The 23,634-nt window shown below is 32.5% G+C and overlaps 1 protein-coding gene across 1 annotated transcript; it reads right to left on the bottom strand.

Annotated features, from left to right (window-relative positions):
- Positions 1-156: 156 nt before the first annotated feature.
- On the bottom strand, positions 157-22,552 carry LOC123669171 (protein phosphatase PHLPP-like protein). Its single transcript, XM_045602800.1, has 7 exons — positions 22,033-22,552; positions 21,610-21,800; positions 14,823-15,061; positions 4,132-4,243; positions 3,368-3,490; positions 2,817-2,970; positions 157-2,553 (listed from the first exon to the last, which is right to left on the bottom strand). Exons 1-7 carry the CDS (start codon positions 22,550-22,552, stop codon positions 203-205), a joined length of 3,690 nt encoding a protein of 1,229 aa, XP_045458756.1. The 3' UTR covers positions 157-202.
- Positions 22,553-23,634: the final 1,082 nt, after the last annotated feature.

The raw sequence follows: 23,634 nt of genomic DNA, 5'->3' as shown, positions 1-23,634 counted from the left end.
AAACTATGTTTGCGTAATCGAATTGACTTTTTATTGTACATATAATTAATGTAATCATTATTTTAGTATAGCGTTTTCATAAGGCCATAGTGATATCATACTTCGTGCAAAAAATTCTAGTCGAAAAATAAATGATATATTAATAATAACACATAATACGGTAATTGATATGAAGTTTTATTTACAAGTAATTTTTATTCAATTACAGCTCTGTTGTAGCCACTCCCCAATACTGTTGCATGCGACCTTCGAGATCTAACGATTCTTGGGATTGAGCGGTTTTTTCTTGAATAACAGCAAAATCGTATTCTAAGTGGTAAGGCATAAGTCTTTGAAGGGAACCAAAGTATGCTGCATTTGGACCACCGTTTGGCACTCTTCCTGATCCATATCTTAATTCTGGTTTAAAAGTATTACCAAAAGATCTTGCACTACCGAAATGTTTTGATAAAAATGGAACTTTAGTTTGTTTACCAATTAAATGAAGCTGAGGACTACTCCCCGATAGACCTTTTAAATTCCTTAAACTGTGTTCATTAGATTTAATACCTTTAGATAAATTATCTAGTTCTTTATCAAATAACATTTGAGTATTTTGTTCTAACATGTACTCCCAACATTTAAATTGTTCGTCTGACGATGGAACATCTTCGCTTCTACGTTGATCTTCTTTATCTTCCTCAACTCGCACTCTTATCGCCTTTGCAACACCTCCGCGAGGCCTTCTTTCAGATGCTCTTATGTGTGATCTGACACTTGCATAATGTTGATGGTTCACTGGTTCGTTTGAAGGGCGATCGCTTTGTCCACTGGGAGAAGACCTTTCACTTGTAGATTTAGGAGGAGATATAGAATGGCAACAAGGTTCTAGTCGTGAACAACAACAATCAGATCTACATACTGATTTGTTTGTATTAATAGTGTTTCGTAACTCTCGCATTAATAAATCTACATCAGACCGTGCTGTATCAAATCGGATTATTACAACCGATATACAATCTTCTAATCCATAACTTTGAGCGAGATCTTGTAATCTCTTTGCTGCTAAAACTGGATTTCTTTCAGCTCTGACTTCAGACACAGCAGCCTCTGTTGAAATATATTTCCAAAATTTTCCATTTGCTAATATTAAAAATTCATCATCTTCTTTTATAACAGTTTGTATTACATCTGGATCAGGTACTGTATTTGGGTGTCGAGAAGAGTAACCTAACCTTTTGTTGTTTCCCACACCCAGACACAATGGACCACTTCTACGACTTAAAACAGCTCTCGTATCACCGACATTTGCTAATCTCATATTATACTTCTTAGTCGTTTGACCAAAACTGTTTTCAATTGTATTTATTGGAGTTAAATGACACAAAATAAGACAAGCACCTTTTCTCTGCCCTTTTTCTTTAAGTTCTCGATGGGATGATAAAACAACATATTTCATATATTCATTTACAGTTTCCTTAATTGATTTTTCTTCAAGTACCAATCCGGGTAAACTTGATTGTAATATTTTAGGTATTTCAACACCATTCTCACCATCAATAACAGCAAATAATCCTTCTTTATTACAAAATGATGGCAACCGAATTTGGGCACATGTTAATTGCAATGATTTGTTAGGGCATTCGGAAAACCCCGTGACCCATGGTGTAGCTCCATTTAATTCCTCATGAAGGTTAGTTTTTTGAGATAGCGAAACAATATTTTGTCCAGAAACATCCACCAGACTTAATGGACGTTGGCATTTGTATGCATTAAATTGTGAAGGATCCATTTGTAATTTTTTGTTGCAAGATATATCAAGAAATTTTAATTGTTTCGGAGCTAAAAGTTTAAGGTCTATTTTATCCAATTCGTTGTGAGCGATATCTAATATTTTTATAGAAGCACTACATGCAAACATGGGAACAGAACGTAACCTATTGGAGTGAGCACGTATAACTTTAATGTTATTTAACTGTGGCAAGTTATCAGGAAGCTTTGAAAGAGAATTTCCTGATAGAACTAACTCCTCAATATCGGGCCAAAAATTAAAGCAACTCTCAGGTAGGCTAGTTAAACAGTTATACGCCATATGTAGTATTTTAAGTGCTCTAAAAGTGATTATAACGTCTATTATATCATCATTCAAGCAATTCGCAGTCAAGTATAATCTTTCCAAACAATGAGGTGAAGCTCCTCGGACCCGTGGAAGCCGACTGAGTTTATTGTTTGTAAGATTTAGAATACACAATCTATCGCATATTGAAAAGAAATTTTCTGGCAGTAATTGGATGCGGTTGTCATGTAGTAAAAGTTCCTTTAAAGGTGATCTCAGGCGGGGCATTGACGGAAAATTTGTAATTTTATTATGAGCTAAATGTAAATGACTTAGACTAGAAAGTTCACTGCAAAACAAATGTTCCGGTAATGAAGTTAGTTGATTATTGTTCGCGTATAACTTGGTCAAATCGGAACAGCCAGTTAGCCACTGAGGCAACGATGACAGTTTGTTATGCGATACATCGATCTCTACTAAGTTTATAGGTGGTACCATCGTTGTTAAACTGTCCATTTCTGAAATAAAAATATTTAGTATTTGTAATTATTGTCTTCATAAAACTAAGTTATATGTTAATGAGTGTGTTATTATATTTAAGTTCATATTACATTAAATTACTCAATAAAAATAGCTAGTTAAATATTATTATTAGTATATAACATATAATATCTAAAAAACTTTTTTGGTCATTTTAACTGATTTAAAATAAAAAAAGATAAAAAAAAAAAATCATAGCATGATGTATTTTGTAAACGTAATTAAGTGTTTAATTTCTTACGATTGTATGGAGCTCGCAAAATTCTTAGTGAAGCCCCGTGTAAAGCTAAATGTTGTATAACATTATGTGCAGCATATAGTTCCCGCAGACCACGCAAAGCTGATAGCACCAATACTTCTACGGCATTGTACGAAACATCCAACGACACCAAATGCTAAAAACATGAAGTTTGTTTTAAAACTGAACTTGTTTCGCAGCATTTTACGACACGTAAAATATGTTTACGATGTATCAAATGGATATAAACCAAAAGCTGGTTTATTATTTCTGATATTGTGATCTTATGACATTTTTAAGTTTTATAAAACGATGTTGGGCCTTCGAACATTTTGAGCTTGTAATATTAATACCACTTTATAGTACCACATATATAATGTCTACTAAACTCAAAAATAAATTTGTTATTTTTATTATTTTCTTTATACAATTTTGTTTTTTTGTAATTTACAAAAACTTGTATTCATTGCAGTATTACTTGGTAAGTTTAGATTCAAAACATTAGTTATAGATTGATATCATCAGCAGATAAAAATTTGTAAGGTTAAACTTACTTCATAATTGCCAAGGATAATGCTTCCTTTCAATCTGTTATGGCGGAGGTCAACGTTCGTTAGCGGCGGCCTATGTTCACTTTTGTTTTCTTCACTTGGACCCATTTGTTTGTTAGTGTTAACCTGAAATAATAAAATTTTGTTTTTATTTTTTCGTCGATTTAATTTCTTTCTTCGCCAAATCAATATGCAAATAATGTAAAATTTGATGACGTGAGTGAAAAAGTTAGCATTGACAAATTAACATATATGTTTGTTGTGTAAAAACAAAATGAACGTTTCAGAATTCCGCAATGCATGTATCAGTTTAGTGGATATCTAATATTTCCTGATTCATGTGTAATAATGTTTTATAGATATGAAACTTAATTTAAAATAAATAATAATACCAATGAAATGATAATTTTAGGATGCAACATTTTCGACATTTTTTTTTAAAGTTATTGGTGCAATAAATAGTAAGTTGAAACTTACTTCAATTAATTTAATCTAATCGTTATTTTTTCCTTATTTGACAAAGTAATGATGAATTTTTATAACGTGAGCCGATGAAACAAAGATTAAGATTATCTTAAGGTGACTATTATAATTTTCTTGTTAGTAATTTTTCTTGTTGATTCTTAGTAATGATAGCAATTTCGTACTTCGTTACTTTATCAGTCCATTATATATTTTTAACAAAATTAAAAAACTTACACCTGCGCAATTTATATTTTTATTATGTGTACATATTGCGAACAAAAGGTAAAAAATACTTAACACACCCCGAAATGCCTTATGTGATTTTGAGCGGCTACAAGGGTCCGTAGTCGAGGCAAACGTAGAACGCAGTCAAGCGATGATATTTCGTTGTCACTTAGATTAATTTCTTCTAATCTGAAACAAGAATAATAAGACATACTTGTATTTTATTGGGTTTGTATTAATGTAACACAAACCGATTGGAAACGGTATCGGTAGATCTAGACGAATTAATATTTTATAAGAGTACCAAGTACTACGTTTGAAATATTACACACATTAACATAATAAACATAACTTCTACAAGAATTAAACAAGACATTATTTTCTTATTTCTATATTAGTAATATAGATATTGGATGTGTCCTTAGTTATGTCCTGTAGTCATTACCTTTATTAGTCAGAATGTGAACTATGACTTATAAAAAAAATAATTCCCTAATAGAGCAGAAGTAAATTTGGACGAATATTTACATGCGAGGTGATTGTACTAAGGTGTAATAGTCTTAATCTCAAATGAGAGTCAGAAAGTAAATCATATCATTAATTCCTTAATTATCGTTTCACATTATTTAAATCAAAAACTCGGGCGAGTTTCACTTTGTGTTTACGTACGTGAGTGTTACGTACCATATACGCCTGTTTTCTTTGATTTATTGTAAATTTTGTAACAAGTACAATTAATTAGTTTCTTTATATAATTTGAAGTAAGATTGCAACATAAAATGGTCATTACTGAGAAATAGTTCTAATTATTATAGACAAACATACACTTTATTGTTTGTTTTTCGCAGTTACTTTTACATTTTACTATGCATAAGATTGTTATGTAACACGTCGTAAACATTTTGATGAGAAAATCAAATAAATAAAAAATGAGATTTATCTAAGCCGGTATAACGTGTGGATGTCGATAGCCTTAAATACTGAAGACAATAATATATATTTTTTTATAATAACGAAATCTAGCCTTGTACAAATCTATATGAAATCGTACACAAGAATAGCATATATCGGTATTATTTTTTAGCATTCATATAAAACGAAATCATCCCGTTGTAGTGTGTGTAGTGTTTGACCACTGCTTTATCACTTGTACCTTTGTGAGCTAGTGTAGATGACCAAACACGCTTGGGTTAGTATGGCTCTTGTGCCGCGTTTCCTCTATTAAAGTGAAATTTGAATTTTCATAAGACATTTTAACTGAAATAATTTACGGTTATATTTTGTACGGTATCTAGATCTATAATTAGTATCTTTTGGAGCGAAATAAAACAAATTGTCCTGAATTAAATAGTGTCAAATTGAGTTTCGACGACGCGTTGGCGCAACGGTGCGACCGTTGCGCCAACGCGTCTCGCCACTAGTTTGTGGCGCCGTCGCGCCACTAGTTTGTGGCTGTTGCGCTGGCGGTTGCGGATACGATCCCACACATGACAAACATTTGTATAGGTCATACAGATGTTTGCCATGGTCTGGCTGTTTGTGCGGTCCTTGTGAGTCTCCCCACCGTGGCTCAGAGAACACGTTAAGCCGTCGGTCCCGGTTGTTATCATGTACACCTGATAGCGATCGTTACTCATAGTAGGGAATATATCCGCCAACCCGCATTGGAGCAGCGTGGTGGATTAAGCTCTGATCCTTCTCCTACTTGAGGAAAGAGGTCTATGCCCAGCAGTGGGATATTACAGGCTGAAGCGTAAATCGAGTTTAGTCAGCTAATTAGACGAGTAACTATGGAAAAACTGTTAAGTTTAGAAATATGTAACTATAGTTAAATATACTTATTTTAAACTTATATAGTTTGTAGTGGCCCTGCTTTCTGTTCCGCGGGTTGCGTATTCGATAACCGCCTGAGTCTTGGTGTAATATAAATGTATTATTTCTTTTGATAAATATACATAAATTTATCAAAAAAACATATTTAACTATAACAGTCGGTTGTAGCCTGTAATACAAGCATTATATTGCGTAACATAGGAACAGACGACCGTTCAAAAGTAGAAACTTTATTTTATATTCATACAATGTTTATTTTATACGAACGTTCTACAGCTACTTTGATATATGTTTAAAAATACTCTGGAAGAAATTGCAGTGCAATCGTAGAACTTGGTGGTATGAGAAATATATTTTTGTTACGGGGTAGCATAATAAATAATAATAGTGACTTGATTACAACATTTTATAATCATTTCTTTAACATTCGTTCATATATTTACAAAACTTCTATACCACATACATAATTTTTTATTTTAAAAATATTTATACCAATGAGTTGATTTAAAAATACAAACTACGAAAAGTTTTGGCTTTTTTATTAATAATTATTTATCATAACTATAAATGTTGTATATTGTTGTTATAATCAAAGTTTAAAACAACTATTGATAGTGTTTAAAACACTTTGTATCGTCAAATAAATCTCAATGAAATGAAGTAATAATTATACTAAAAAAAATTAAATATTAAATATTACTATTATACTATTACTTTACACCAATACTTTAAAATTGATCGCATACCTTAATTAATATAAATTCTAATGTCTCATTCTAGTGAGGTTACGAACGTAAATTTTTGGCCCACATGACCAGATAGCGAGACTAACGAATTATTATATATATATATTTTTTAAACTAAATGAAATACAATCTAAATATAAAGGCTTAAAACGAAATTACATATATTTATAACTCAATTTTAAGGTCGTTATGTGCCTCAAATGTTTTAAGCTTTTGTTTGTTAAATATTTTTATTGTTTCAGAGTATTATGTTTTTAACACAGACGTTTTTTTAACTATAATATATAGAATACAGGGTTAGTATTAGTGGGCGTTATAAAACACAGAATCTTAAAACTTTCAGTAATTTTGTTTTAAGGACTCAATAGATTTTTTTTTTGTGACAATTGCTTAGCATATCTTATAAGCCAATTGACGTGAGTTAAGCGATACTTCCTTTTTAAATATTCCTAAACGAAAGTAAATTTATGCAATAAAAAATATATAAAAGATTATTATCTCTGCTTAGATTAAAAATACATTTGACTACGTAATTGGCGTTGTTTGCCGGAAGAAAAACACTTTTATAACTAATTTAAGTACCTACTGATAAACCACTATTATTATGTAAATACATTAACATTTTACTAGCTGCGTCGAAAGTTACGTATTATAATAAATATACTTACATACATATGCACATGTACAAAAAGACACTGACAAACTTTTTCACTTTACAACTTACCCGGGTTTAAATTCATCATTAGGTACACTTGCGTAACTATTTATATCCAAGTTTTAGTGCATCATTTTGGTAGATTAAAATGGCACTTTTCGTAAGTAATGAAAACAATAAGAAAATAGCCCAAATGTTTATATGTGTCCGAGTTCAATACGTATGACCATCACAAAGAATGTATTCTTACTGACCGCAGTAGATTCGCGCCCCGCTGCATATCTTTGGAGCGCAACAGACTTTAGATTTTAAGAACTTAATGTTGACTTAGGAACGAACAAACGAGTGTGTAGATATTGTAAATAAAAGAATCACAAGAGTGAAGCACTTGAAACTAGTTAGTCTTTACAATTTTCAATATTTCAACAAAAAATAAGAAATAAAATCAAAGAGTTAAATAATATGGAAGACAACCGTGTCGGACAATCGCCTTGTCGTACAGTGTCTTACGTGTGTGTTGTCTGTCACTGTTTCGCAATACCGCCTAGACGCAATGGACTCTACCGATGTTACAATACACGCATTATTGTATACCTTATCTACTAAAAAATCTATGAAATCGTTCAGCTTTTCACTCTCAATTTCCGCTTTCGACACAGCTTCCTTTATTCTTGTAAGTGGGTTTTATAAACACTGTAACTATATGGTAATATGTAGGTATAATATACAGTATTTGCAATTTTTTAAAGATATGATTTATAGATGACTTATGAAGCGTTTGTTACTATAATTATTTTTTCTTTATTCTTAGAAATTAATACCTCAGTAAAGCTGACAAAACGTACCTGTGTATTTGATGTTCGACGAAAAGTCATAAGTGAATTACGAACGTGAATGTACGAATGAGTATCTAACAGTAGTAGCAACTTATCTGAACACTTAGTAAACAATTATTCACGGAACCTGAGAATGAGCGGAAACGGTAGATACAAAATTCCCTCCAAAGTTAAACATGATTCAAGGCTGTTGTGATAACATCAAATAATTGTTAATTAGGAATTTAGGTACGATGCATAACTCAGCAAACATAATAACTGCCAGTCTTGAAGCTAACTACAACTAACATCGACATTTACTAACAACCATGAAACTCTGTCATAATAAACTTAAATAACTATTAACTATGTGAAGATACAATATGTTATTAATAGACTCAAGTATATACAGCCTTATTATGGTAGTACACACAATTATGAAAATAAATATAATTACGAGAAGATAACTGAAACAATTCATTATAAACCCATACTTTGGGTTAGTACATGATGAAGAAGATATTTCGTAGCACGTAAAAAAAAAGAAAAACTGAAATTATACATGTACGAATACTATCAATAGATGATTAATTTAATAATTTAAATTGAATAAATTGATAGAGTATTATATTATTATTTAAATTTATTAATGCGTACACTCATTGTCTTTCTAAATTTCGTTGTAGGCAAGACTAAAAATATATAAATATAAATAAACTTTTTTTAAATACACACACATCTACAACTATTATAGATTTATTAAATTTATAAAATTTATATAACATATACCACCATGAGTGGCATATTTCTTTCAATCTCTACGATATTTTAGCATAAAACGACATTAAATAGAAACCAATAAAATATAAATTACGTTTACCTTTAACAACTTGTAAAACTAAACTAACAATATCAATTGCTAAAAATAAAATCATTAACTAATCATCAAGCGATTATCAATCATACTCGTTTTCATATTAATCACGCAATTTGATACACGTTTATTTGATAAATGTATTAAACAAGGCCGATAGTTAATAAGGGTTGCGCGCAAAGTGAACGTAAACGGCATGCTTCGACGCGCCGATGTCCTTAGAACAATGCTCGATACGAAGTGGAATAGCTAGATATACAATAATTGTGTTTTTGTTATTATTCCCCACAATTAAGGGTGGAGAAGAATTGATATTGATTTTTGGACCCAGATTTCTTGGTATCCATTTCTGAACTTTACTTTTCTGAGTTCTTCTTCTAAATTTGATAGTTCTCCTGTATCTGCATTTGTAAAAGGGTAAAAATCAGCATGAGAGCGATGTAATTTTTGGCCGCAATCAAGTTTCCACGCAGTTCATTGTTTCGTTTTTCAAGGAAGACCTTATGACGCTCCGTCAATGCTGGAGCACCATCTGTAGCAACTGACAAAATATTTGGAAAATATATTTTGTATTTTTCTCTGGAAAAAAAACGTACGTGGTATTAAATGTGGATTTTCCTTTGTATCCATTTCAGTTTTTTTTTGCAAATAATAACTCTTGACATTTTTTTTCTTTTTTGAATCGGACGTTAGCCAAGAGTAGAGCTTTGTCATTTAATAAAGTTGATTCATCGAGTTGAATGGAGAATTTAGAAGTCTCTTTAGGTAACCACATAATGATAGTGCATGAAGAAATTAAATTCATCGATTCTTCTTTGTTCTGAAAGGAATATTTTTGATGATATCTGATGGCGTCTTATGATGGAGAACACAGTTTTGCTGGAATAATTAATTCCTCATAAATTATGCGTGGTTTTCCCGCTTTTGCGATTAACGACAAAATATTATATGAAGCTCGCAGTCCATCATTTTCTTGTTTAGAACAGGATCTAAAAAGGTTTAATATAGTTGGCTGTTTTAAATATTTCAATGCATTCAATTATTATCAAGTCCTTGAAAATAGGATAACAATAAATCTTTGTCCTTTTGTCAGCATATATTTTATTCAAATGCTTTGGAGCTTAGAAAGCTTCATGGCTTCATTTGATAATACTTTTTCAAAAATAATTCGTTTGTTGAATATTGTAAAATCCATATTTTGCAATTTCAATACATTGATTTTCAACCAATTAACAGAAAGTTATAAAACTAATGGCTACAGTGGCGTAGCGAGTGGTAGGCAAGGGGGCATCATGGCCCGGGTGCTACTTACAAAGTGGTGCTTAAGGGTTCGCAAAAAAAAATGTTGGACATTATATGAATTGCGATCGGGGATTTGGGGAGGAACTAGTAAAGACTTAAGCATAAAACGTTTTGATACATATAATCAAAATTTACATTGCCACTTTACAAGTTTTGGTTTTGAAGTGCCTGATATCATTTTCAATTAAATGTTTATAATCTATGCTACGCGCAGCCGGCACTCACAACGTGCACTCGCTCAAAATTGGCACACAACGGAAACATACCCGCTTAACATCTTACAACTGTTAGCTTAATAGATATAATAATGACACAAGATTTTTCTCACTGACATACATATGCATGTGTAAGCACCATGATTAACTTTTGAACTTTAGATTTTGATAAAGAAATTATGTAGGTAAGATATATGTATATACGAGAAAAGAATCATTAGCAATATTGTTTTTCCACTGAATTTCTTGTAATGACGTTTCGACGAGTATAAGCTAATTACATTAATATCTTCAATAAATATTATTCTATAAATATGATATACAGCTTATTTTACTAAAAAACTCGACCCCTAAGGGTAACGGGGGTTGGAAGTTTGTATGAAAGTCCTATGTTTTTGAAGTGAGACTTGAAATTTAAAATGTATGCTCTATAGATGGTGAAAAAGTGTCCAAATAATGTATCTCTAGAAATCAACTCCCTTTTGGGGTTAAAACGTGGGATGGTAGGTTGACTCACTAATCACGAAATCTCCGAAACTATAACAGCTACAAACTTGAAATTTGGCAGGTAGGTTCCTTATAAGGCGTAGACATTCAAATAGAATATAATTATTGTTTCCTAATGTTTAAGCGAATTTTATTCATTATAATGAAACAACTTTTTCGGATGTTATCGTGCTTTATTAAGTTTTTAAATGCCCGACGTTTCGGATACTTTACAGCAACCGTGGTCACGGGAGAACTGAGATGTCAGACGTCCGAAAGTTACATATTTCCGAAATTTCATACTCCTCCGTCTGCGCAATATTGTAAAAAGATGTACAATGTTTTTGCTTCACGTATTAATATATAGATAATGGAATCCCAAGCATCTAGCAATGGCCAGCCACCTTCTCTATTATTGAAATTTGGATATTTTTTAATTTCAATAGTCTCACTGATCATCCTTGTTGGGAATCAGTATTCTTTTGCGAAGATCTGTGATTTATCAAATCGAAAATGACGGTCCAAAAGTGCTCTTGGGGTCTATTTGAATAAAGCTCTTTTTTATTTTGATTTAATATATAATGTCAAGTTTTCTCTAGACTGTTCACAGATTGCAAACTTGTAGCGACGATGAATTAAGCTAAGTATATATTCTTTAACGCGAGTTTTAATACATATTTTGGTTTGGCCTATATAAGAGGGCTCTCTTCACACAGTCATAATCAAGCTTCTATACTCCTGCATCTTGTAAGGGTATATGACACTTGACAGATGGTAAAAACTTACGTATCGTTTTTTGGCGGCTTGAAAAAAGCACTTTCTGCGTAGAGAGGACTAATTAAAATATTGATGTAACATAGGGTACTTTCGATTAACTTTGTAACGTTAGGACATCTGGTACCTCAGTCCTCCCGTGACCATGGTTGCTGTAAAGTATTCGAAACGTCGAACATATAAAAAACTTAGTAAGCCGCGATAAAATCCGAAAAAGTGGTTTCATTATAAGGATATAATTAACTAAATAAAAATGATATTTATATAAAATTGATTAAATTGATTGATAAAAACCGTATTAAGCCGTATTAAGGCTGCAATTTTGTTTCTACAAGGCCTCAATTTTATCCGTACAAGTTAATTATCAATGTTGTTCATGTTGTAAGGCCACATTCTTGTGGTTTTTTCAACTTCGTGGGTCTCCCCACCGTGCCTCGGAGAGCACTTTAAACCGTCGGTCCCGGTTATTATCATGCACACCTGATAGCGATCGTTACTCATTGTAGGGAATATATTCGCAAACCCGCATTGGAGCAGCTTGGTGGATTAAACTCTGATCCTTCTCCTGCATGGGGAAAAACCCAGTAGTGGGATATTACAGGCTGAAGCGAAGGCCACAGTCGTTAGAGCCGAAAAGTTCTAGAATGAAACTTGTATAATATACCAATATACATGCGCTAAACGTTGGTGTGCAAAATGTAGCGTTGGATACCCCTGCACATGGACTGATGTAGTAGAAACGGAATAACAACGGACGGACAAATATTGATTACAATAGGCCTATATTAATAATGTCCTTTCGGAAACGGACGGACGGAAAAGCCCAAAAGTTATTTCAAATGTGCTTTTTTATGATGAGTTCTGACAATATAGACTTAAAACTGTATATAATAAATAAAAGAAAATAAAGAACATTACAAAATTCCTGTTTTACATCATCATCATCATCACCTCAGCCTATCGCAGTCCACTGTTGAACACAGCGCTCCAAAAGTGAACTCACGTGTTCTGCCCATAGTCACCAGCTTGGCAAGACCAAGCTTTATTTGAATCCATAGTTAGTGTAGAAGCCCGTTTATCAAAGTCGAGCCATAAATGTGGCATAGGTACAAAGAGTTTCTAAATTAATACAGTATAAGAATTACTTTAACACCTCTTCGTAAATAATATCAATTTCTATGAAAAATATAAACCCCTATTTCACCCTCTTAGAGGTATAATATTACAAAATCCGATATCAGCGGACTTCATCTTTATACTTTAAGCGCTTTCGATATTTAGTAGTGAGTAACTGTGCTTTCGTTTCGTTAGTCTGTAACATCCCACTGCTGGGCATAGGCCTTTTTCTCCATTTAGGAGAATAGCACGCTGCTCCAATGCAGGTTGGCAGATTTAAATAGATTTTTAGATAATTTAATATACGTGTATACTTTCGTGCTACATGTGTATTAATAGTGAAACGTCGTTAAATGCTGTTTGGGGTGAAATTTAATTATAAGCTAATTAAAATTAGTTATATGAAGACATCATTATATGTATGAAATTAGAATAAATAAATCATTAAATTCAAGTAGGGCGGTCGTTTTTTAATGAACAAAGTCGTTGAATATCTACTTATTATTTTCACTGTTAGACAGCTTTGATATGTAAAAGTAATGTGGGCTTTAAAATATCACGGTACTATCGATAGACTAACAGACAGACATAACTCGACGCGAATAAAACTACGAAGTATCAATGGCTTGAACTGAAGACAATCTGTTTTTCTTGTTACCAACTAATATTTAAAAAAATAGGACTCATATAAAAGAACGCAAAAGATATTTTTATAATTCTTATGTTTCAAATTTTGTAGGACGTATACTTAAAGGCTATTTCCAATTAATGCAAGTACAATCTCAATTCTCGATTCACATTTACCGTTTACAGTTGTTTTTTTTAAAATATCCTCAAAATGTTGCTATATCTTCAAAAACTGTATTTGTTTTGACAATCGTTTTTCGACAGCTGTAACTCCGATGTACAATAAATGTTTTTAAGGATTATATTCTTCTGGTCTTTATAGAATATGTAAATCTATTTAATGTAATTTCGTTTCCTTTTTTTATATTTACTACTTTTTGTATATCTCTTTCAACTCATAAAAGTAACAAAATTTCCGCAAAAGAAATTATTATTCATAGTTCTTATGTTATGAAATTTATATGTCTTGGTTGATAAAAAAAAACTGGTTTAAGAGTACCTGAACTACAGTTTGACTACATTAGATGGGTGTAGCTATTACGGGTCCATTTCTTAACGCTTCGCCGACCGACCGTGGAGCTATACATCTCAGTATCAAACCTAACTTACTTTTGCTTCGAGAAATATCGTGCGTAATATATGTATGTGTTGGTATACATTTTTTGTTACTGTCCAATCTTCATTGTGCATGAATAAATTAGATCTAATATTACCGTAAGTGTTAGTTTGATATTATATTTTATATTATTTGTGTTTTTAATAAGTATATTACCTACTAACTGAGAGAAAACTCAGAGGGGGTTCCCCTAACTTAGTCAGTTCTCATTTCATTGAGACTATGGATACTTATATCGAATTTGGGGAGCCACCAACCGGGGGCGGCGGTAGGCGTTCGTAGGCTACAGCAACCGCTTACCATCAGGCGGACCCTACACTTTGTCTTAAATACTCATATTGTATCTTTCAGTGGGACAGCGAACAGGAGCGCGGTATAGGTACCGATGTCGCGGTGGTCAGCAGCTGTGTGTTCGTAGCTCAACTCTGTATCTCAGTGATTATGGGTTTCGCTGTTAAGATCACTGGCTCTACTGCGGCAGTTGTGGCAGTTGACCTCACCCCCAAAGATTTTCCGGTAAATATTTAAAGAATTTGATTAATTTCTTAAGAAATTAGTTATAGTATAGTCAGAATCTTTTTATAACAAAATTAGAGTTTATTAGACTCGATTACACATAACAAGTATTTAATGAAATTACATATTAAAGTGATAATAAAAATTAAATCGAAAATTTAAATAAGTATAAGTAATTAAAATTAATACTTACTGTGTCAACTGGCATAATTCCTTTGGCAATTCAGTGATCTTGTTGTTACTAAGATCGAGATGTGTGAGTGCATGCAAAGTGCATGTTTGTGACGGCACTGCGGGTAGAGCGTTGCCTCGCATGCGCAGAACGCGAACCGCAAAGCCGTCGGATGCATGTTGCGCAAGCGCCGTTGGTAGGCAGCTGCGACCACCTCCACTCAGATCTAGGACATTCGGTGGTTGTGTGCTTTGCGTTCCCTGAAATAAAATGAGAATATGAATAAATAATTCCTTTTAAAATTGTAAACTTATACGTGTCACGTGACTCATTGTCTATTTTGCTATGTTTGTAACAAATGCAGTAAACCGCACGAAAGCAGAGACATTTTATATTAATTATTTATTAAAATAATGGTGTTTGATGGCAAACGAAGAAAAACCGACTTCAATTACATCGACAAATAATACAACATAGGTAGACGAAAAAATAGTCAAGTAAATACGAATTATCAAAGATTACTCCAAAAGTTGTAATCAGACCTCGATGAAGTTTAAAAGTGACCACATGATAAACATCGGCTTTCGATTAAATTAAAAATTATCAAAATCGGTACACCCAGTAAAAATTTATGCGGATTTTAGAGTTTCCCTCGATTTCTCTAGGATCCCTTAGGATGTCTCCTTTTCAACAAAAAAAGATTATCAAATTATAAATGAAGAAGCTATCCCTGAATAAATAAAAAAGTAAGTAAAAGTAAGTAACCTCCTCCTTTTTTGAAGTCGGTTAAAAATACTATCTACGTATTTTCTTTGCCGCGTTAGCGCAACGGTCGCAGCACTGATTTGTGTCTGTTGCGCTGGCCGTTTCGGGTTCGATCCCGCCACATGACAAACATTTGTATTGGCCATATAGATGTTTGCCGTGGCCTGGGTGTTTGTGCAGTCTTTGTGGGTCTCCCCACCGTGCCACGGAGAGCACGTTAAGCCGTCGGCCCCGGTTGTTCTCATGTACACCTGATAGCGATCGTTACTCGCTTAGGGAATATATCCGCCAACCCGCATTGGAGCAGCGTGGTGGATTAAGCTCTGATCCTTCTCCTACATGGGGAAAGAGGCCTATGCCCAGTAGTGAGGTATCACAGGCTGAAGTGAATTTTCTTTACAAATTATAGCACTTCCACACCTTTGTAACTCTATTTAAAATAAACACATTAAAAGGTCGCTTGTCAAAAAATATCGAACTGCAATAAGTAAATAACTTTTTTTTGATTATGTGTACAAAACTAAACGTTAAGTCGTCGGTCCCGGTTGTTATCATGTACACCTGATAGCGATCGTTACTCACAGTAGGAATATATCCGTCAACCCGTATTGAAACAGGGTAGTGGATTAAGCTCTGATCCTTCTCCCACATGGGGCTATAGCGTACAAAAATAACATGATATTAACCTATAAATATATTATGTATAAAAATAAAAATAGTCTTGTAAAACTGTAATTTTTCCCCTTGTTTTTTTTTTCTTTTTTTTATAAAAATCATCCTCGTTGATTAACTTATGAGGTACTACAAAGCAGATTGGCGGTTAGACCACCTAGATAAAAAATTAATTTTTGTTCGCACATTCGACCAAATATATTAGAATATCGAATTGGTGACTTTTACATGTCAGCAACCGAGTAGTAAACAGTAGATCTTCTATCAATACAACCAAATTTTGCTATATTTGTATTAAATATGTTTACTAGCTGACCTGGCGAACTTCGTATCACCTTATTTTTTTCTGAAATATAATAATAACATAATATATCAAAATAAAATATAGCCTATCTTTTAAGTTAGATCAAACTGCACACGGTGTGCAAATTTGACTAAAATCGGTTAAGTAGTTTAGGAGTCCATTGAGGACAAACATTGTGACACGAGATTTATATATATTAAGATATTCGATTATTTTTCTTAATCTACATTTTTATAAGCTTTTTTAATATAGCTTCTAAGTATACGGTGGACAGTTCTGCCTTTTGGATTAATTTAACTGTATCTGTCGATTAAAATGCACTATTTAAACAAATATAAAATTTTCTTTATCACGCTACCTCATTTACAACATATATATTAAGAGGTTATTTGTATAATAAAAAGTTATTTATTAGTATTAGCATTGGTTTTATGGTAAAAACTACTATTACTATTAGAGTCGATTTTTATTACATTAGGTTTTAGGCAGTTAGAAATAGGTACTTTAATCGCAGTTATGTGTTTTATCATATGATGTAAGATGACATTAGATAAAAATTTCTATAAAATAATTACTGTATCTTTTATAAAAACATTCATCTCGTTTTTACACTGTGAAAAATCTATATAAATAAAAATGAATGTTGCTAAGCGCATAACTCGAGAATGGCTCGACCAATTCGGCTAATTTATTTTCTGTATGTTCCTTAAGGCCCACGCAAGATTTTAACACTAAAAAAATATATATTAAAAAATATTATTTTTACTATTAACTTTTGACAGAACGAAGTCTACCCGGGCAGCTAGAAGCAAACAACATTTTAAATTACGCTAGCAACTGGCAAAACTGAAGAGATTTGATAGAACTTCTAAAAATTCGTTTTTACTCAATAAAAACTGTAGTTTTTGGTTAGTTTGTGGTTGTTTGTTGTTATTAAACTTGATAATATGTATAAATGGCAGGTTTTCAAATGAATTGCTCATTTTAAAATTAAATAGCGATTAAAAAGTTAAATTGTGCTACATTAAAGATACAAAACCTCAAATTAAAAGCATTTTGTACATGAAATAATATTAATATCAGACATAAATCTTTGGGGTTACGGAGTTGAAATGTTAGGGGCAGTGAAGATTAACACTTCTTTATATTTATTTTATGCATTCAGTCATGGTCATAAGACCTTATTTTCATTTTTCATGTAGATATCGTCTTAGTGTTTGTTGAGATTATTTGTAATATGAAACATTGTAAGAATACTACTAGTCCGTTACTTATACCTCATCTGTGACTGCTGAGTTAGCGCACAGCATACTGAGGTAGGACACAGCAGGAAATATTCTACTCAAAATCTGGAGCAATCTGACTGTGGAGGAACCCCGCCCTGACCTTACAGAAAATCAGAGCTAAACGAAGTTTTCAGGCAGTATTATATTCGTGTGGTGAGTAAGGTGACCAGAGCTCCTGGGGGGAATTGGGGATAGGGTCGGCAACGCGCTTGCGATGCTTCTGTTGTTGCTGTATAAGCTACGGTAACCGCTTGCCATGAGCCATACATTTGTTTGCCAACTTAATTTTATATAAAAAAAATATCTCTATTTTCTTACACGCTGCATATACTTATTATTTAGTGATGAAAAAACAGATGACAAAAATACTAATTATAATATGTCATAATACTATAAAATATGATTACTTTTATTTTATATTTTATTATACAGGTTGTCCGGTAATTAATGGATAACCCCGCAGGTGCTTGTGGAGGGGCTAAAAAATAGGGCTAGAGAAACACAGGTAGCAATAACTCGGTAATTTGACAATAAAAAATTGAGTAAAATACTATTTAAGAAACTTCATGAAGTAGGCATGTTTTTTTAAGTATGGGGGCCACCTAGGTCCCCCTACGTTTTTTTTTATACCACAGGTGCTCAAACTTTATCTTAAAAAAATCGAATACACTATTTTTCATTTTTAAGTATTTAAAATAAAGAAACAGTTGTGACTAGAAATATTTTGTAGTACGCGTTAGCAAGGCCGATTATCCACGGTTATTTCCAGAGAAAATTAATTCGTTATTATTGAATTTGCAGCCGTAGTGCCCAAAAGTTTGAACAAAAGTATCGAATTTCGTACTTAAATTTTTTTTTTAAATAAACCCTAGACCGTTGCAGATAGATTTATTTTTTATTTTTTTCTGGGTTGGCCCTGTGCCTCTCCACAAGCACCTGCGGGGTTATCCATTAATTACCGGACACTCTGTATAATATGCTAAAGGATAGCATATTATATAAATTATGTTTCTCAAACTATTCTACAAGAAATATTTACTTTATGTGCAAAGTTATACAAAGATATTAATAACAACCTAAAAAGAACCATCTACAAGCGTGATATGATGAGTATGTCGCTGGCAAGGGCTCTGCTCCAGATGCTGGGGGCAGGCGTGGGGTCCGGGTCTATGAATTAGTGACACACTGTGGCGTTTGATATACAAATAAAGTAGATATAGTTATATAATTATATATAGGTGTATTTGTATTATGCCAGTATGCAATGTAGTGAAATATAATTAAATATCAGAAATAAATAAACGATAAATAGATAAATATTAATAATAACTATATATAAATAAATATATTAAAAAAAACCCTTATTAACAGTCACATAGGTTAACTGTATGTTGTAAGTAGAACATAAGTGTACATATATTATGGTAACTAGGAAATAAGTGTACATATATATAACGAGCAAATAAGTGAGTATATAGACATAGATAAGAAAGATAATAATATGTTCAGAAATTACGAATGAATGATGTGTATACTTTTCCATCAAACAGTAATTAATTGTAAGAAAAAAAAAAACCGTCAGCATCGGACCACGTCCTAGTTTGACTAAGCAGTCACAGGACTTTCGATTTGTAGTTGTAATAAAAATCGCCTGTTGTATTATAATAATGCATGGATGCTTACCAAAGGCATGGGCATTTTGAGCCCGTGGATGTTAATTTTTAATAAAAAAAAATAATAATAAAAAAAATAGTAATAAAATATAATAATTAAAACGTACCACGTTTTCGGATATATCTTTATTCGTAGTAAGTTCAAGACTGTCCAGGTAAACATCATCACTATTGTGTTGCGAAAACACGTCTAAGCTATCAATCTCCTGTTCATCACACTTCATCGTTATTTTTTCAACCATTCCTGCTAATTACAGAGGAACAAAGTCCAAAGATGCGGTGAAATAACCTCTCCACCGTATCTTTCATTTGAATAATTATCAATATGTTTGGTGTAAAACCACATTACTTAAAACATTCACAATCTTACAATTAAGGGTTCAATGTATGTTAGCCATAAAATACTTGTTATTCCAAAAACGAAGCGAAACCATGTACTGAACTTGCAATTTTTCAAACTCGAAATATCATGAGCGCGGCCGACGAACCTGAACAATGGTATGCTTAAAGACTACGAAACAATTTCTAGCAAATGATTTGATATTCCACTCGCGATGTGTTCACTTGATAAACGACATATAAGTGTCCTTGTTCACATCCTATAGCAATATTTGAACTTAAATTTGAAAGGTAGGGTCATCACATCATCACGTGCGCGTTTATATTTTAATGTAGTAGAATCACTACAATTATTTTTGATATTTAGTTTATTACTTGGTGATTTTGATTTGTTACATTTTTAAGTTTGTGATAAGAGAGCGCGTCAAAGGTTCTGCTCAGCACGGTTTTGACTGACTGAGACGCCCGCGCCCGCCCGTTAGACATTCAGGATACTTGGAGCGTAACAACTCTTAGGGCGGTGCAAGCATTTTCTAATTAATTCATTTTATCTATTATATTTTTTAAAATTTTAATTAAATATTAATGGTGGAGAAATTTGTTTTAATTTGCTTTTTACATTCATTTGAAATGAATCTAGAATATTACATTATAAAAATATGAATACGCATATATGTTATAATTTAAAAAAATTACGCATTGAAAGTAAATAACAGAATAAATAATTAACGTACGTAACGTAATTATTGTACGACACGTTGATATAAATCGAACAACAATGAAATAAAATATCGCAAATAAAAAAATTAAAGTTTGTATATATATATATATATATATATATATATATATATATATATATATATATATATATAATCTGGATCTCAGAAACGGCTCCAACTATTTTCATGAAATTTAGTATATAGGAGATTTCGGGGGCGATAAATCCATCTAGCTAGGATTCAATTTTAGAAAATGTCGTTTTATCCCTGATTTTAGGCAAGAAAAAAGTGGCTACAATATCGTTAGAATACGAAGGTAAATTTTACAATTGTCAATAAAGTTGTAATAGCTCAGGTAGGCCGGTAGGAAACGTGTTAGAAGACCATTGTTCAAATCCCCATGTCTCCATGTCGATTATTATAATTATTTTTTAAATTTATTTATATTTTCTTATTATTACCGGTACAGTCGAATATAATATATATGTATATAAAATAATAATATACGTTATGCATACTTTATAAATATGTAATTCGTATTTAAATATGATTTCCAAAAAACACGATTTACTAAAAATACCGAACTAAGCTCGGTCACCAAGGTACTATTAAATAAAAACTGTTAATATTTTTTATGTTATGAAACACAACCCTGGATTTCATAAAAATTACATATCGGAATGTCAAAAAGTTATCTAAGTGAACAGATTTCTAACAATTTGCCGCTGCTCTGAATGGATCGTTAGTTTGGTAAGTGTACCGGAATCACTTCCTAATTTACTTAAAGCCTGCGTATTCCATAAAAGTAATTTAACATGTCAGTTTTATATGGTGTTTACTAAGTCTCTCCAAAATATATATAAAGCGAGATTTTGTTTATGCTGCTATTCTTTGCCTCTTTAAATTCAAAGTTAAAGCAACTTTTGTTTAAAAACTGGTTTGTAATCATTAGTAAGATCACTAATGTAATTTTTAAGTATAAAATTAAAATTTTAACATGTTTATTCCATATTACACTGTAAAAATATAAAGTAAATAACTATGCCATACCTCTTTTAACCAACAGAACCACATATTTCGCTCCCACACTGAATTGAATCCTAGAAAAAGATGGTTTACACCAGCATCTATCAAACTATGGCTTGAACTGCGAGGTTTCACACAAAGGACTAGCTTCTGGGCCTTTGGTTGGCAGAGTTCAATGCTTCCTCCACTCAGCTCTAATGCATCCCAAGATACTCCTTAAAGGTAATAAAACAAAACATGATAGTAAAGTTTGTGAACTGAATTCTTTTTTTATACAAAGACAAGAAAAATGCAAAATATTTAGATCTAATTACATGTAAAGAATATTTAAAAAAAAACAGCAAATGTATCTGTGAAGTTTTTTTTATATATTCTATAAAAGATATTAATATTCAAAACATATTTAGATATATCAAATCAAACAAACGATAGTAAAAACAAACGTACCATACGTGTAAAGTTGCGATCCAACTATATGTGCAAGCCGTGGTTTCCACTGTGGGAACACATGTCCTTTTAGTACGTAAACAGTGCCTGAATGAAGTACACCGCCGGACCTGGAGGCTGGACCTGCACACCATCGTAGATTGTAGCGAAGTTCGGGATCTACAGCGAGCCGTAACCGCCTTGCTTCAGACGTCCATCCCTGTTTTGCTAGAAATTGTTCTTGAATTCTCAATGGGAATTCAGTCAATTCCAATCGTCGAGAAATTTCTCCCCCGATTTGTAGCCATAACGTCAACTCCTCATTGAAACCTAGTTTTTTATTAACATCTTCGACTGTAGTATTGGGAGACACTTTAATCAGTTTGCTGGATGCATCGACTGCGAAGGGTTCGAGACCATCAAAAACTCGTATCCAGGTAAAGTCGGAGCGCGGTTTGAAACCTCGTGTAGACGCGAGTCTCCGAAGCGATTTGCGGGGCACTGGAGGCGATGAGGCATGCAGGCTGTCGTCACAGACCATGGCGCGGCAGATGGACGCAAGGCACTGAGGCCGACGCCACAATGCCCGTGCGCCAGTCGAAGTACGCTGTTGCATTACAATTGGGTCGAATGTGGTGGGGGTGGGAAACATGTCGCTCGGTCAGTCGGGAATACGACATGTAAACATGCAAATCGTAATTTAACTTTTGAATATAAATTTTATTTTATGCAATATATATATTATTTTTATATCCTTACTTCCTTTATTATTCACATAGCTATTTATCCCAGTTATTCAACAGAAATAGACTTTAAATTGTTATATGTTTACTAATAAAATGGGATAAGAGACTGCAAAGCGTAATGCTTGGTTCCGCACCGACAAACACCCCACCTGCTGACTCACCTGTTGTGTTCGAGAACCATGGACCCTTCTCTTCAAAGAAAACATATGCTTATTACAAAATCGTAACGAAAAATAAACTGTAATTTTAAATCATTCGAAACTGGCCACCAATGACCGCTTCTTGAAGATTGCTTGTTCAAAACCCTTCTTTGCTAATATTGTTTAAAATTATGTTGACAATTAGTAAATCTCTGTTATTTACATACCAATACGATGAATAATGAAGCAAACACTTTGTACCACTTTTTACGAAAATTGCGTGTACGGAGAAATATGAAATTTCGCTAACTAATACTTTATATAGAGAAGGAGTACATAACGCTAATATTTTTTTTAATTATGCATAAAAAATACATTAAATCAATAGAAAAACATTACACTTAATACGATATATTTGACACACTCACGGACATATACTCGTTTGTTTATTATTATAGAAGTACCTATAATTTTTGACAACAGAACCATAATGATGATCAAACTTATAATTTAAAATTATAGAGGTATTATATGTGTGTATATTAAATAATTAAATAAGCAAACAATTAAGTACATGAAAAAAATAATAATAATAGTATGTTCGAATTTCGGGCACTGGACGACCACTAGTAGTAGTAATGTAAATACGTGGTGGGCGACATGAATTAACTCTTAATTTATAAATATTTTTGATTATTTGTTGATCTTGTCTTAATATTTTAGTTGAGATTAATTGA

Source organism: Melitaea cinxia, chromosome 3, assembly GCF_905220565.1.
Source record: "Melitaea cinxia chromosome 3, ilMelCinx1.1, whole genome shotgun sequence".
In the NCBI taxonomy this organism is placed as follows: Eukaryota; Metazoa; Arthropoda; class Insecta; order Lepidoptera; family Nymphalidae; genus Melitaea; species Melitaea cinxia.
Note: the sequence above shows the minus strand (reverse complement) of the source record. Positions and strands in the feature narration are given on the sequence as shown.

What these genes read in the sequence shown, in the direction of transcription:
- LOC123669171 (XM_045602800.1), bottom strand. Translation starts at nt 22,552, where the DNA reads ATGGTCTGTGACGACAGCCTGCATGCCTCATCGCCTCCAGTGCCCCGC. An exon ending in ATCGCAACTTTACACGTATG is followed by an intron (nt 21,801 to 22,032) that starts GTACGTTTGTTT and finishes ATTACCTTTAAG; the next exon opens with GAGTATCTTGGGATGCATTA. An exon ending in GGTTCTGTTGGTTAAAAGAG is followed by an intron (nt 15,062 to 21,609) that starts GTATGGCATAGT and finishes ATTTTATTTCAG; the next exon opens with GGAACGCAAAGCACACAACC.